The 16,526-nt window shown below is 46.3% G+C and overlaps 1 protein-coding gene across 2 annotated transcripts in view; it reads left to right on the top strand.

Moving 5' to 3' along the window:
• The window catches only part of LOC115096662 (ubiquinol-cytochrome-c reductase complex assembly factor 1), a 230,433-nt gene that overhangs the window by 47,741 nt on the left and 166,166 nt on the right, over positions 1 to 16,526 (top strand). For both annotated transcript variants that reach the window (XM_029611613.1, XM_029611612.1), the window contains exons 4-5: positions 10,349 to 10,429; positions 12,859 to 12,966. In XM_029611613.1, the coding sequence (XP_029467473.1) occupies positions 10,349 to 10,429; positions 12,859 to 12,966 (189 nt within the window). The remainder of the gene's footprint in view (positions 1 to 10,348; positions 10,430 to 12,858; positions 12,967 to 16,526) is intronic.

Below are 16,526 nucleotides of genomic sequence, written 5' to 3'. Positions count from 1 at the left end.
TAACACAGAGGACCCTGCAGCAGTTATGACCTTTTTGGGTCTTGAGTTGGATTCAAACTTGATGATTTCCTGACTCCCACAGGAGAAAATTAGGAAGCTGCGGGATGAACTCAGCAGAGCATTGCAAGTTAAAAAGATGATCTTGCACCAAGTGCAGGCTCTTTTGGGTCATTTGAACTTTGCCTGCATGGTCATTCCCATGGACAATTTCTTCATTAGGAGATTAGCTTAACCAGCAGCATTTCTCATGTCAGACATTTCATCCAAATAACTAGATCTGTGAAGGTGGATATGAATGCATGGTCTCATGTTTTGGAGAATTTTAATGCTGTTTGTATCTGGCAGGCACCTGCTGTGTTCAGTTCAGACAAAATTATTTTCACTGATGCATCTAATTGCATGGGTCTTGGGGCATATTTCCAAGGAGCTTGGTATGCTGCCCCTTAGCCACCCAAGTGGAGGTTGTTGGGTGGGATTCTCAATGTCACATTGCTTGAATTGTTTCCGGTAGCAGCCGCCATATCCATATGGGGTCAGGGTTTGGCTAACAGGAAAGAGACAATATGGGTATAATAATGGCAGTTACCAGGCAGACAGCAAAATGCCCAGGTACCATTGAGCTCCTTAGAGTCCTGTACTCAGATGCCTCGTCCTGAATATTCATTTAACTGCTAGACATGTTCCAGGTGATTTCACCGACCATAGACGATGCTTTATCTCAGGCACAGTGGTCTCATTTTAGGTTTTTGGCTCCAGAAGTGGAAAAGTGGCCCACCAACATTCCAGTCCACTTCTGAAACATTATCTCTAATGGACTTTCGAATTGCTAAAGGCATGAGTGGCTCCAAGTACATGGTGGTTATATGTGAGGGGCTGGAGACAATTTCAGGAGTTCTAGTTGCAGCAGAGATATCACAGACCGTTCTTTCTGGCCTCCAGTCAGCTCATGAATTTCATCACGTGCTAGACAAGCGGGCTGATTTCATGGTAACTTGGCAGCAAGCATGGCTTGGGTAGCATTCTTCACAAAGCTAAATGGATAAGTGAACTTGACAAAATCTTTCTCACAGGACAAGCAGGATGGTAGTCCTCAAATATGGGGGGTTAAGGAGCTCTTCAGATATTCCTGACAGGAATTTTCCTCACGAACTTCTTTAAGAACATTTCAAACTTTTTACCCCACAGGGGTCCCCCTATCGATAACTTTACTCCGCGGTTGAACGGTAAGTTTTTTACCTGCTTGTGGTCGATTCCCGTTGAGTTTTTCCCTCGCTGCCTATTGGCCATCGACTGCACCGCGGCTAAATTTTTGTCGAGGCCATGGCGTCGGGTTTCCGCCGGTGCCCTAACTGCACTCGAACAATGTCCATCACTGACCCTCACACGGTCTGTTTGATGTGTTTGGGGTCCGACCACGATGTCCTTACTTGCACCAAATATGCCCAAATGACACCAAAGGGTCGCAAGGCTAGGCTGGAGAAAATGGGACTTCTCTTTCGGCCAAAAACCCAGACTCCATCGATAGCTTCGACGTCGTCCAAACCAGTACCGTCGACTTTGTGCCAGCACCAGGAACCCGCTGCTGCCCGACCGGCTTCGACGACTCCACGAGTGTCGACCCCGTCTGTTCCTCCTCAGGAAAAAGACAGAGGAGAACATCAAGAAAAACATCGACACCGCCATCGGAAAGCTCAGGCTACTGCTACAGGCAAGCCCTCGGCATCGACGTCGTCTGAGCCACCCTCAAAGAAATCCCGAACAGAAAAGGCCCCATCCTTTTCTGTTTCTGGGTCTCCGAGGCGTTCCCTACCTGGACAGGTGCCGGGAGCCACGATTCCACTTTCACCAGTGGTCCCTCTGGCTACACCAGTGCTGCCTCCTACTCTGGAACCAGGGCTCCACGCTCCAGGTTTCCACGAGGAATTGGATTGGATGATCCAAGAGGCCATCGGAAAAGCACTCCAGGGGTTTAAACCCCCATTGATCCCGGTGCCGGTTCCCGAGCTGGTCACCAACCCGATATCCATGGCTCTTGCACCGCTACTGGCCAGAATGGATGCATTGATCGGTGCTCTTCCAGTGGATCCGAGGGAACCGGTGGCCCCGATTCCTTCCACGCCGATACCCTTATCATCAGATGAAGAGGAAACACCGATCTCCATTCCGCCTTACGGAGTGCTGCCACCGACGCGTCCATCAATGTCACCGATTCCATCGGTGCCTCCGTCGATGCCTCCATCGATGCCTTCGGTGCCACCTCCGATTCCATCGGTGCCTAGGCCTGGACCTTCAGGACTAGCACCGTTTCTGCCATCTGATGATCCCATGGGAGCTGGTGACGAGCCTTATGATCCCTGGACTGATGACACGTCCCAGGACACTGATGATCTTCCTTCACAGCCCTCTTCTCCTGATGAAAGAAGACGTTCTCCTCCAGAGGACTTGTCTTTCATTAATTTTATAAAGGAGATGTCTGAAACAATTCCATTTCAGCTTCAGACAGAAGAGGACTCAAGGCACAATATGCTGGAAGTACTCCAGTTCATTGATGCTCCTAAGGAAATCATGTCCATTCTAGTATATGAGATCCTTATTGATCTATTGAAAAGAAATTGGGAGCATCCAGATTCTTTACCACCTGTCAATCGCAAGACAGATGCTACTTAGTACAGTCTGCTCCTGGTTTTCAATGATCTCAGTTAGATCATCACTCAGTGGTTGTGGAGTCAGCCCAGAAAAGAGCAAGACGGTCCAAACCTCACACTTCCATACCTCCAGGAAAAGAGCAAAAGTCCCTGGATGCATTGGGCAGACGTGTTTTTCATGGTTCAATGCTAATTTCCCGCATTGCTTCCTACCAATTGTACATGACACAGTACAATAGAGATCTGTTCAAAAAGATCCAAGATTTTTCTGATTCTCTACCGGAACAGTTTCAAGACCAGCTTCATACCCTTGCTCAAAAAGGTCTAGATGCTGGTAAGCATGAGGTCCATGCTGCATACGACATCTTCGACACTGCCTCCAGAGTCTCTGCAGCAGGAATAAGTGCGAGAAGGTGGGCCTGGCTCAAGTCTTCAGACTTCAGACCAGAAGTACAGGATAGGTTAGCTGACTTACCCTGTGCTGGGGATAATCTTTTTGGAGAAAAGATTCAAGAAACAGTGGCGCAGCTCAAGGACCACCATGAGACTCTCCGCCAACTCTCCTTGGTACCTTCTGATTACTCTTCCTCTTCCAAGAGATCTTTCAGAAGAGACTCCAAGAGGCCTGCGTATAAACCAAGGAGATATTACCCTCCGGCTTCTAGAGGTCGTCCCTCCAGACCTTACCAAAAAGGCCAATCCAGACAACCTCTGACCCAAAAGACACAACCAGCCCCTCAGCTGGGCCCAGCATCCAGATTTTGACTCCTTCCTGGAGAGCAGTGCCCAGCTTCCTCTTCCCTCCATACCAGTAGGAGGTTGATTGTGCCACTTCACCAGCATGTGGCACATGATCATGACAGATCAGTGGGTACTGGCTGTAGTGACTCAAGGTTACCACCTCAACTTCCTCACCGTTCCACTGGATTCCCCACCTCAGCTGACGTGGGAAACATTCGACCATTCTCACCTTCTCAATCAGGAAGTTTCCATCCTCCTCGAGTCCGGGCAATAGAACCAGTACCCTTCTCCCAGCAGGGCCAGGGATTCTATTTCTGGTATTTTCTAATCCCAAAAAAGTCAGGTGGCGTTCACCCAATACTGGACTTTCGCGCCTTAAACAAATAATTTCAAAGAGAGAAGTTCAAGATGGTAACCTTGGGTTCTCTACTTCCCCTTCTGCAAAGGGAAGACTGTCTCTGCTCTCTAGATCTCCAGGACGCTTACACGCACATCTCAATCACTCTGTCACATTGCAGATTCCAGTACTTCCAGTATCGAGTGCTGCCATTCTGCCTAGCATCTGCCCCATGAGTCTTCACCAAGTGTCTCATTGTGGTAGCGGCCTATCTCAGGGCTCAAAATGTCCATGTCTATCCCTATCTCGACGATTGTTTGATCAGGGCTCCCACTCATCAAAATGCGCTGACGTCCCTACATCTTACTTTGCATACCCTGATCTCCCTAGGGTTCCTCATAAACTGTCCAAAATCCAGGCTAGTTCCATCTCAGACCCTATCGTTCATAGGGGCCGACTTGGACACTTTAAAAGCGCCTTCCTACCCCAGGATCGGGCTCTCACTTTCGCTTCTCTGGCCCAATAACAGCAGTCTCGACAACACTCAACTGCACGTCACTTTCTGATCTTACTGGGTCATATGGCCTCCTCGGTGCATGTCACTCCGATGGCTCGCCTTGCCATGAGAGTAATGCAGTGGACTCTGAAATCACAGTGGATTCAGTCTTCTCAGCCAATGTCCACCATTGTCCACATCACCAACCAGCTCCGCTTATCGCTGGCTTGGTGGATAAACCAATCCAATCTTCTTCAAGGCCTTCCATTTCAGGCTCCAGAACCTCAAATAACCTTGACAACAGAGGCCTCCAACATCGGCTGGGGTGCACATGTTGCAAACCTACAAACTCAAGGCATCTGGTCTCTTGCGGAAGCTAAACACCAGATACATTTCCTAGAGCTTCGGGCAATCAGATATGCTCTCAGGGTCTTTCAGGATTACCTCACCAGCAAGGTCATCCTGATTCAAACCGACAACCAGGTGGCCATGTGGTACATCAACAAGCAAGGGGGAACAGGCTCCTACCTCCTGTGTCAGGAAGCAGCACAGTTATGGGTGGAGGCCCTTTCCCACTCGATGTGCCTCAGAGCCACCTACTTGCCGGGAGTGGACAATGTGTTGGCAGACAAGCTGAGTCGCACTTTTCAACCACACGAGTGGTCCCTCAACCCCACTGTAGCAGACTCCATATTCCAACGTTGGGGTTACCCTTACATAGACCTCTTTGTGTCAATCCACAACTGCAAAGTAGGAAACTTCTGCTCTCTCACTCGCAGCCAACACTTGCAGCCAAGAGACGCATTCTCCCTCTCGTGGACCAGCGGTCTCCTTTATGCATACCCTCCACTTCCACTCATTTCGAAGACTCTCGTGAAGTTGCGAAAGTATGGGGGATTGATGATTCTGATAGCCCCTCACTGGCCATGCCAGGTGTGGTTTCCAATACTTCAGGACCTATTAATTCACCGGCACATTCCTCTGGGGAAGGATCCGCTTCTGATCACTCAGAATGACGGATGCCTACGTCACCCCAACCTCCAGGCCCTATTCCTGGCTGCCTGGATGTTGACAGGTTAATTCTTCAACCTCTTAACCTTTCAGAGCTGGTTTCCCGTGTCCTGGTAGCTTCATGAAAGCCTTCCATGAGAAAGTCTTATTGCTATAAATGGCACAGGTTTACGGTATGGTGTACTTCCATGTCCATCGACCCCTTCACTTGTTCCACAGCGAAGTTTCTGGACTATCTCTGGCACCTGTCAGAGTCAGGCCTGAAAACTTCCTCTATCAGGGTGCATGTCTGTGCGGTGGCCGCCTTCCGTAAAGGTGTCTGGGATGTCTCCATATCGGTACAACCCTTGGTAACAACCTTTTTGAGGTGCTTGCTGCACCTTAAACCTCCACTGCACCCTCCAGCCCCTTCCTGGGACCTTAATGTGGTTTTGGGGCGGCTCATGAAACCGCCATTTGAGCCTCTCCAATCTTGTGATCTCCGCTATCTCACCTGGAAGGTTATTTTTCTTCTGGCAATCACATCCGCTCGCAGAGTTAGTGAGTTACAGGCCTTGGTTACCTACCCGCCTTACACTAAACTTCTGCATGACAGGGTAGTGCTCTGCACTCACCCTAAGTTTTTGCCTAAGGTAGTATTGGAGTTTCATATTAATCAATCCATTATACTACCCACTTTCTTTCCCAGGCCCCATTCAAATCCAGGAGAACAGGCTCTGCATACTCTCGACTGTAAACGTGCTCTGGCTTTCTACCTAGACCGAACAGCTGCCCACAGAAAGTCCACTCAATTGTTTGTCTCTTTTGATACCTTCAAATTGGGTAAACCTATGGGAAAGCAGACCCTCTCCTCCTGGTTAGCGGACTGTATTTCCTTTTGCTATCAGCAGGCAGGCATTCCGCTGCAAGACCGTGTCAAGGCACACTTTATCAGCGCCATGGCGATCTCAGTAGCGCACCTCCGTTCGGTGCCACTTACTGACATTTGTAAAGCTGCTACCTGGAGCTCTCTCCATACTTTTGCAGCACATTATTTCTTGGACTAGGCTGGCAGACAAGATTCCATCTTCGGCCAGTCTGTCCTTTGTAACTTATTTGCCAATTAATGTATCAATATCCTTCCATGACCCATTAGGGTTCAGGATGCCCTTTAACCAAACTGACACCCCAGTTATTGTGCCTGTTGCACGTCTTTGGGTACATTTGGTGCATTGCTTGGGCATCCTCAGCTCGGTACTCACCCATATGGGGGAACTACCATCCTGCTTGTCCTGTGAGAAAGCAGAGTTGCTTACCTGTAACAGGTGTTCTCACAGGATAGCAGGATGTTAGTCCTCACGAAACCAGCCTGCCACCCCGCGGTGTTGGGTTCGTTATGTTTTCTTATTTTTCGCATGTACTTTTACTATAAGACGAGACTGAAGGGGGGCCCCTGCTGGAGGCGGGGTTGGTGCTATGCTGGGCATGCCCAGTAGGTGCCAGTCAAAGTTCTAGAAACTTTGACAAAAGTTTTCCGTGATTGGGCTCCATCCTGATGTTGTCACCCATATGTGAGGACTAACATCCTGCTGTCCTGTGAGAATACCTGTTACAGGTAAGCAACTCTGCTTTCCTTGTTAAGAAGCTAGTGCAGGGTTTTGCCAGGGAAACTAGGGTATATGCGCCAGCCCATCATGCATGATGTTCTTGTTATTCTTTCAGAAGCAGCGGGATCTGTTTGCTCCTCACCCGTGGAGGCTGCATTATTCCAAGTGGCATTTTCCTTTGCTTTTTTCAGGGCCCTCCGGGTGAGTGAGTTAGTTCCCCCAGCTGGTTATTCCCCATGGTATACCAGCCTTCTTTGGCAGGATGTACAAGTTTCAGACAGTAAGATAGTCTTAAGCATTTACAAATGTAAGACCAATTAGCTTGGCAGAGGATGACAGATCTGACTGCAGGGTGCTCCCGGAGTAGCAACCTGTCTCATGAATGCACTACCAGCTCCACTTCACTTAATTCATTGCCAAGGAAGGAGTGTACTGCCCAGGCCACTGCTAGGTGGCCAAACAGGTGGATAAGATGACTGTAAAAGCAAGAAAGATGCTTGGATGCATAGGGAGAGGAATGGACAGCAAAAAAGGATAGGTGATATTGTCCGTATATAGGCCCCAGGTGAGATGTCATTTGGAATACTTTGTACAATTCTTGAGACTGCACTTTAAGAAGGATTTAAACCAGTTGGAGTCGGTCCAGAGGGTGATTACTAAAATGGTCACCGGTCTTCATTCTGAAGCATAGTCGAGATAGGAGAGATATGACAGAGACATTTAAGTACCTCCAAGGTTTATGCACAGGAGGAAGGCCTCTTTTATCAAAAAGAAGGCTCTAGAATGAGTGGTTCTGACTTGAGGGTGAAAGGGGATAGACTCAAGAAATCTAAGGAAATATTTCTTTACAAACAGGGAAAGGATGCATGGAACAGCGACTCTATGGAGGTAGTGAAGACAAGAGCAGTATCTGAATTCGAGAAAACATGGGATAAGCACAGGGGATATATGAGGGACTGGTAGGGATTGTAAAGCTGAATTAATTGGTGATGATGGGCAAGCTTCTATGTTTCTATGGCCATGAGTACTATAGTTTAGTAAATCCCATGGAAATTTTCCTTGCTTTATCATGGCTTGGAAAATGGTTTATGGTTTATTCCACTTGATGAATCGTTATATCTTATAGTAATTCAAAGTGATATAAAATAAAATTTATAATTGCTAACAGAGATTGAAAGGTAACATGTTACATGTTTAATGCTATGGTCACAATACTAAATCGGAGTTTCCCTATGATTCCTAATCCATATAAGTATATAAAGGAATAATTATTTTAAATACAATTTTATAAAAATACCATTTTATTACAAAGATGAATAGTTTGTATCACAAAATACAAGGTACCGCTTATATATACATAAACAACCATACATGCTGTACTGACTTCAAAATATTTTTCATCTAAAAACACAAAATTAGAAATCATAACTCACCATTCTTCAATTCATACTAAACACACATATCATACATAAAAATAACTCAATATTATTCTTATATGAACAACATACTCCTGTTGAATTTCAAATCTAAATACAAATTTTAAATCCTTATAGCTGGAAAATTAAATCTACACCAACGACGGGCCCTGCTGTTTCACCTATCAGGCTTCTTCAGGGGATTGACATTGCTTTTTGCCTTCTGTTAAATATGCCATGGTCATACAAGATGGCAGCTACACATTTTGTGGTTAACATCTTTTAAAGAGGCCACCAGGCCCAGTCAAAGGATCCTCTCCCCATCCAGAAATCTCTGTTGGCGAAAGGCACCCCACCCGTGCCATTAATAAAGGAAAAAATGATACCCTCATGCCTGTCACTTAATATTATTTTATTCACTCCTTCACTGTATGCCCATTGGTCCCTTTAGTGGCAGTTAACAGTAAAAGGACTAATCTCCTTTCAGAAGGTTGTACTTTCAGAATTCTGAAAGGGAATTGATCCTTTCACTGAGACCTGACAGTGGAGGGACCAATCCACTGTCAGTGAGCATGCAGTCTTGTCGGAGGAGGTAAGGTCTCTCTGGGGCTGCCTAGGGGGTAGGGGGATTTTGGACGACTCAGGCAGTGAAAATTGGTAGGAGGGGGTTCCAGAAGAGCCAAATCAGGTCATACAAGACTTAGCAAGACTTAGCAGTCATGACTTAGCAGTCATTGCAGCATTTATACAGATACTGGGGATTTATGTTTCCCTGTTTGGACAATTAGCTGGTCAAGAGCACACCTCAAGCAGAGGCAAACAAATCCATACTGAATTAGTGTCCATTATGAAGGGAGTTTTTCAGCAGGCAACTTGGAAAATATTGAGTATGTCAGGTCATTTGGCATCATCAGGTCACATCAATCCGATGTCATGTCACTGCAAGACACAAGCCCAATGGGCTAATGTTTCAGTGGAATCAAACCACTCAGGGACCAGGGACTTTGTCACAGAACAGCTGAACGGCTCCCTGTTTTGTTGGTTGTCTCGTGTCGATCCGGCCATAGGATTACCCTTTCCAGTTCCTCTTCACCAAATTGTTTTAATAATGAATGCTTCCAGCCTGGTCTAGGGAGTTCATACTCAAGGGCTTCACACCCAGGGTGCTTGGTCTGTTCAGGAAAAATATTATCATATAAACTTCCTCAAACTATGGGAAGTGATGAATGCTAGAAAGGCTTTCACATATCAGGTGTTCAACGAAATTTCTAAAAATATAAACAGAAAAGTGATACAAACATAATCAGGTAGTCATGTTCTATCTAAACAAGCAGAGAGGGACCGAATTGTCCCTTTTGTGTTGAGAGGCTGTCGAGGTGTGGAATAGGGGCCTTTTCTCATGGGGGTGATCTTAACAGCCACATAGTTGGCAGGAAAAGAGAACCTCCCAGCAGACCGACTCAGCTGGCCTGCAAGCTTATTTTCAAAGGGTAACTCCTTGCAGAGCTTTCCTTGGGAAATTTGGGGGCTGCGCACCTTCAAAGAAGCAGGTGTAAAGCCTTAGCCAAAAGTCCACATAGGGATTTTGTGCTGAAATTGCCGTATGTCCTTTCCTGTGCCTGCTCCCAGCATCATTCCTTTGGCAAAGAGTTTGCCCGCTATCATCCAGCATGGTTACTGTATATGGGGGGGGGGCAATTTTCAAACCCTATTTTAAACTTTTGCTTATTGCCCCCAGAGCCTGCCTCTTACCTGTAATGGACATTCTTCATGGACAGCTGGATAATCATCTATATCTACCCTCCTACCTCTCCTTTTAAAGATGGGTTTTGTTTTTAGCTATTATATCTGGAACTGAGGGGGGGCCCCTTTTGGTAATGGCAGGGTGAGAAATCCCATGCATTGCTCTGCATTGGCTCAGTTGATGTCACTCATTTCTGTGACTGATTATTCTGCTGTCCACAGGGAATAGCCATTACAGGTAAGCAACTTTGTTATTTCCTGAGTGTTTTCTGCAAAAATAATAACTCTGCTTTTTAGTTGCAATTTATCAGTTTAACTTGATGAGGTTCCTGCCTGACTTTCAAATAATGCCCCAATGTTTTCTGTATTTGCAGGGTTCTCAGACAAGACTTTCTCCATGGCTAAGACATAACACACAAATACAGCCATGCAGATCCCTTTATAGCACGAATAAGGTAAAGCTGAATTTCTGCTTCACATTTGCCATTATTAACAAGAATTGTTGGGGGTCTGTTGTCGACCATGGACATCTTGCTAAATTTTTAAGTCACATTCAGAAGTAAAGTCTAAAGCAGGACTGGTATATTTCTTTATGGAAAGGAAGAATAGATTCAAGGTAGACAAATGTTTACAGTAATACATGTGCACATCAGAAATGGAAGATAAAATATATGTTTAAACAGGTTACAGTTTCTGACATGAACCAGGTGAAAACCAAACCTGTGTGTGCTGATAATAAACTGAGAACGATTATGCAAAGCCAAGCATTAGCTGCCAGTCTGGGATTATGTTAGCATGAACTGAAGGGAGGCTGGATACAGAAAACCCTAAGATGTCATCCTTTCTCTAAATGAGTACTTTATCTTTACTTTTAATGCATGTGGAAGTATTAGAGAAAAAGTGCAAAACTGGCACTGAATGAGTTAAAAGGGTGTAGGGGTTTCTGCATGCTGAAAGGTCATTCAGAGTGGTAGCATTTTCATAGAAGAGAGGGTGTAGATCTCATTCTACTACAACAATTTATGGGATCAGCAACGTTTTTGAGTAGAGTACCAAAAATATCTCAGTATCTACTTGTAAAGTGTTGGAGTGCAAGGCAAACAAAACAGGGGAGGGGAACGAACAGGTAATTGGCTAGATGCAGTGCATATTATTATGATTACTAGCTGACATCAGTTGAAAATTCAACAGAGGATATGTCAAATTGGAGGTGCTGAGCACTAGCTATCCAGGCTGACCCCAGTGCTTTCTTCCTACCCTTCCCCATCTGGACCCCAGCGCTCTTGTCCCTATCCACTCCTCAGCCTTTCCCCAACACTCTCTTCCAACCATCCCATCTAGACCCCAGCAATCTTGTCTCTCTCTTTCCCCCCCCCCTGCATCCTGACCCCAGCATACTCCAATTTCACCCTCCCTCAGGCTGATCCCAGGACTTTCTCTCCCCCTCACTTCCCTAGTCTGACCCCAGCACTCTTATCACCCCTCCATCTCTGTCCTGGTTATTTGCCACCGTTCCTCACCTTAACCCAGCAAACTAAGCTTTTCCCCTCTCCCTCCAATCTGACCATTTCAATCTGAGCAATATTGCTCTTTTCCCCTTTTCTAACTGTCTGCTTCCCTCCATTCTCACAACTATCTTTCCTATGCCACCCATCACTGGCTTCCTGCTGACAGCCCTTGTGTCTGCTGGAGTCTTGCAGTGGAACGTACATTTGTACGCTCTGCACTACCGGCATAGTTTGGCATGTATGCGCATAATTTCTGAACTATGTGTATGCACTTCTTAGCAGTTGGTGAGGTGTGCATGCAATCTGGAGGTCACCCTACCAGTTGCTAAATGATTTATGTATATAGAAGAAGACAGACAGATTGCTTGCTATTCCTGCCCTGAAAAACATTCTCAGAGCATGATTAAGGGCAATAGCTTTTTCAGCAATAGGCCCCACTCTTTGGAATGGAGTGTCTTTAGGGATCCTGTTGGAATAGAACTATTTCATCTTTAGAAAAAGATGAAGTTGTAGATTTTTCCTTGGTCTAGGTGCTGAGTGGCTGGCTTAGGGGGAAGGGCAGTGGTTTAAATGGAGAGTGATAAGTCTTTGATGGTTGGTATTTTAGTCACTGGTATGGTAAGACAAGGGCATGGTATTTGCTGATGTTCAGATATGAGGCCCTTATGTGTTCCTAATTTATTTTATGGAGTTGTGTTGTTATGTATATTGTGTATTTTTTAAAATTAGTGTGTACACCGCTTTGGATGACCTCTGTGAAGCCAAGAATGTGATTTAGAAATATGATAGTTATGATATCTTTTATTTATCTAACAAAAAATGGTTGACTCCCCTGCTGGTGAAATCTTTGTGCTCTGGACAATCTGCAAGATGTTGACTGAGGTCCTCTTTCCATGGGGCAGGATCCGATTTTCATTGAACCCAGTTCTATTGCTCATTGGCTGATTCTTGATAAGAGAGCCTCTTCTATCCTGGGTCGGGTCTTTGCATTTTCAGTGCATGTGCTATTCCACCCTGTCCAGCTGTGTTCCCCATTGGTTCCTTCCTTATCTGCCCTGGAGCCAGTTCACCGCACTCAGTTCCTCCATGTGGCAGCAGAGAAAAACGTCCAGCCTAGAAGAACGGTAGGAGAGGCAGAACACATAAGTGTGCTCTTGCCAGCAGAAGTGAGAAGTGAAGACTGGTGAGCAAATGGGTGGCATGCTGAGCAAAATGTCTTTGCGGCACACATGACATTGGTTGCCAACCCCTGTTTTAGATTTCCTACTTTGTACTAAGTAATAGTTATTAACAAAAACGAATTAAGTTCCAAAAGTGGAAAATAATTTGAATGAAATTATTCCATTTATATTTGTTTGATTTTTTTGTCGTTTTAGCTTTTCACAACAAGAGGCAATCTTCAGCCATCAGAAGAGGAAGTTGGTGCTTTCACTAAAATAATTGAGGCCATAGGATTCACTGGTCCACTGAAGTATAGCAGATGGGTGAGTGTTCCTGCTACTAGGACATGAAATATAGTAATTCAGTGAGTTTCCCTGATACTAGGACCTGAAGTTTAAGAAATGGGTAAGGGTTCCTGAAACTAAAATAAAATATAAATTTTGTTTTCTTTTTTCTTATTACCTCCCTTATATCTTTAATCTTCCATCCCCACATGGCTTGCCTAGGCAGCAATAAGGGACCTTTGCTAGCCTAACATACAAAGTGCCATGCTGGGTCAAACCATGGTCTGTCAAGCCCAGCATCCTGTCTCCAACAGTGGCCAGTTCAGGTCACAAGTACCCAACAGGTCCCTAATAGTTGATTTACTTTTTGTATCTCACTCCCAGTGATAAGCACTGGCTTTCCCAGGTTTACCTGCCTGCTAATTGTTTATGGACTTTTCCTTCAGGAACTTGTCCAATCTTCTTTTGAACCTCACTATGTTAGTTGCCTTGACCACATCCTCTGTGTTGCGTCCATCGGTGTTAGACGGCTTCGCCCCATTTGCCTCTCCTTGTTCATGGCTCCTCCCGCTGCCTTAGGGAAAATGGCTCCCACCGCGTCTTCAAGCCGACCCCTCCAGCATCCCCGGAACGGCTATGGTGCTGCCTCCCACCATGCTCCTGCCAAGGGCCTATTAGGTGCACACGCACACGCCACCCACGTCTTTATTCCAGCAATGGCACAAACCTCGGGGGCGTTCCCCTCTACTGACGTCACGCCATCCGGGTATATAGCCTGAACTCATTTCCTAGCTCGTTGAGTTAGCAACAGATTGGTCTCGGCCGGTCTTAGCTACTCTGCCGCTTTCTGCTGCCGCTGGAAGCTCTCTCTCTGCCCTTCAGGGTATTGCTAACCTGGGTACCCGTTGCTCAGGGGCCCTCTGCTTTATTTCAGGTGCTTTACAAAGATCAGGTACTCGCTCCTCGAGGGCCTGCTCTCCCTGCCTCGGTGCCAAGTACCAACTTCTTCTACCTGGTGGAATCGCATACCTACAGCAATCATCTAGTGAATAACCTAACTCTCAGTCTATCTCATCCACAGTACTGCCGTGCTGGGAAACCTACACTGGACTTCACCTATACCATCGGGGTGAGAAGGGCTCCCTCTGCCGAGGGTCCTGAGGCTGCTACATCCAGACTACCTCACTACTGCCACCTCTTGTGGCTCACTTCAAGCTGTATAATAAAAGAACTAATACTGTGTTTGTGCGTCTGCGTTTAGCCCAGTGCTGTGGTGCCTCATGGGGCTCCTCCCTGTGGGTGTGGTCATCTGCCACATCACCCAAGAATCCACCCAAACACCACTAAACCATAACACTCTGGTAACAGATTCCATAGCTTTATAGGGTGCTGAGTGAAACATATTTCCTAAGATTTGTTTTAAATCTGCCAGTTGCTAGTTGCATAGTCCGAGTGTCTGGACTGCAGTCTTATGTTGCCCAGGGCACAGAGGCAGTGTGCACAAAAGATCTCATGTCTTTGAGAAGAGGCTGGGTCCTCAGCTCTGGTGTCAGAGCGCCATTCCTCTCACTCCTCCCCGGGACCAAACATGGACAGATGGGCAAAGAAGAAAAGAGCTTCCTCCCTGGGGCCCCAGGGTAAGCAGAGATGAATGGGTCTGAGGCCCCCAACACTTTCCGCCCTCCATGACCCACAAAAACACCGGAAGATGTGCCATCCAGCTGAACACTGAAGCCAGGGTCGACAAGCAATTGTGATGCTGACGTGGATGCATTGAACTCATCACAATGAAGCAAGACCGACACACCAGGCCATAAAGATCTGGCGCAAGCATTGACGTCAACTGATCCCGGCACAACACACTAATGCGTCAGAGCATACACCACGATACATATGACGCAGATGAGGCATGCGTCGGACAAAACGATGCAGGGTATCTTCGAACGACGCAAAGCTTCTCGAATTAAGCCTGTGTTAACACAAAAACCGAGACTAGACCCTCAGTTTGTGTTTACATCGGAGGACTTACGTAAAATGGGGTTTTCTGATATAGGACTCTCCTTGTCGGAGGGTTCCTCCATATCTTTGCAGAGAGTATACTCTGATCTGTCGTCCATCTCCCGAAGGAAAAGATATTATCATCTTCAGGATCCTCTATTGAAGAGGTGCAGGCCGTCTAGTGCAATGGAGCCAGCAACTCATCGTAAAAGAGGGGCCAAATCAAACATCCTCCTAGCTGCAGTACGAACAGGGGCCAAGAAAACTCAGTTGGCCCAGGGCAGGCATCATCATTCTACCACCGCAGATACTGCATCAAAGGACAACATACCACAGCAGAAGGTAGCCTAGCCTCCCAGGCGATATTCCAGATCATGGAAATTCTCAGCAATTTCTTCACATCTCTGGAAGCAGGGACCGCAAAGCATCTACCTCCAAGCCCCTAGGGGGAGTTGTCCCCACGGGATGAATCCCTGCCTCGACCACATAGCCCCCAGGAAGAAAGGTTGTCTCACCCACCATTATCACCACAGCTGAGCTCAGAACCACCTGACTCCCTGCCTTCTTTGCCGGGATCTTCTACAGGCATTCCATTTGACCTGCCTGAGGAGCCCCCAGAGCTAGCCTCGCTGCCTGAGGACCTCTCTTACTCTTAAGTTTATAGAAAAGGTGGGATCTCTGCTCAAGGTGGAAATAAAGAAGACACCAGATCCTAGAGCAGAAGTCCTCAGCATCCTAAAAATCTTTGAGGTCTTGTCCGAACCTACTGCGCATCCGTTCCATGCAGTCCTGAAGAAAACCTGGGAGTTTTCCCTTCTCAGGACTTCCATCGCCCAGGAAAACAGACCTGAAGTTTCAGATGAGGAAGTTGCTGTACTATAGTGCGGTGCAGTTATCGCTTGCCTCCATTATAGTTGAATCAGCCATGAAGAAGGAGAAGAAATCCAGACTCCATTCCAACGCACCACCACAGCTGATCTGGCTAACAGACTTTGCCATTTTGTCCTCACACACAACTACTTCAGATTTGAAAATGATTTGTATCTGCAAATCAATGACTCTGCTGTGGGTACCTGCATGGCTCCACAATATGCTAATATTTTTGTGGCTGATTTGGAATAATGTTTCCTCAACTCCTACACCCAGAAGTTGCTCCTGTACTTAAGATACATTGATGACATCTTCATCATTTGGACCCCATGGACTTGAAGTACTTAAAGAATTATACCAAAAATTCAACAAACTCTACTCCACCATCAACCTGAGCCTGGAACAATCCACACAGCAAATTCACTTTCTGGATACCATTGTCCAACTACAAAGGGCACATAAGAAACACATTGTACCGGAAACCCATCGACTGCCACACATACCTACATGTCTCCAGCTTCCACCCACCCCCTACCACCAGGTTCATTGTCTACAGCCAAGTTTTACAATACAATTGCGTCTGTTCTGACCCCCTTGGAGAGAGACTCCCATCTGGAGAAATTACAGTGGAACTTTTTGGAATTATATTACCCATCCAATGAGGTACAAAAACAGATCAACAGAGCCAGACACTCTGCTACAGGATCATCTAAAAAAAGAAAATAACAGAA

The sequence above is a fragment of the Rhinatrema bivittatum genome, chromosome 8 (assembly GCF_901001135.1).
Source record: "Rhinatrema bivittatum chromosome 8, aRhiBiv1.1, whole genome shotgun sequence".
Classification (NCBI taxonomy): Eukaryota; Metazoa; Chordata; class Amphibia; order Gymnophiona; family Rhinatrematidae; genus Rhinatrema; species Rhinatrema bivittatum.
The sequence above is the reverse complement of the archived record's forward strand: the minus strand, read 5'-3'. Positions and strand labels throughout refer to the sequence as shown.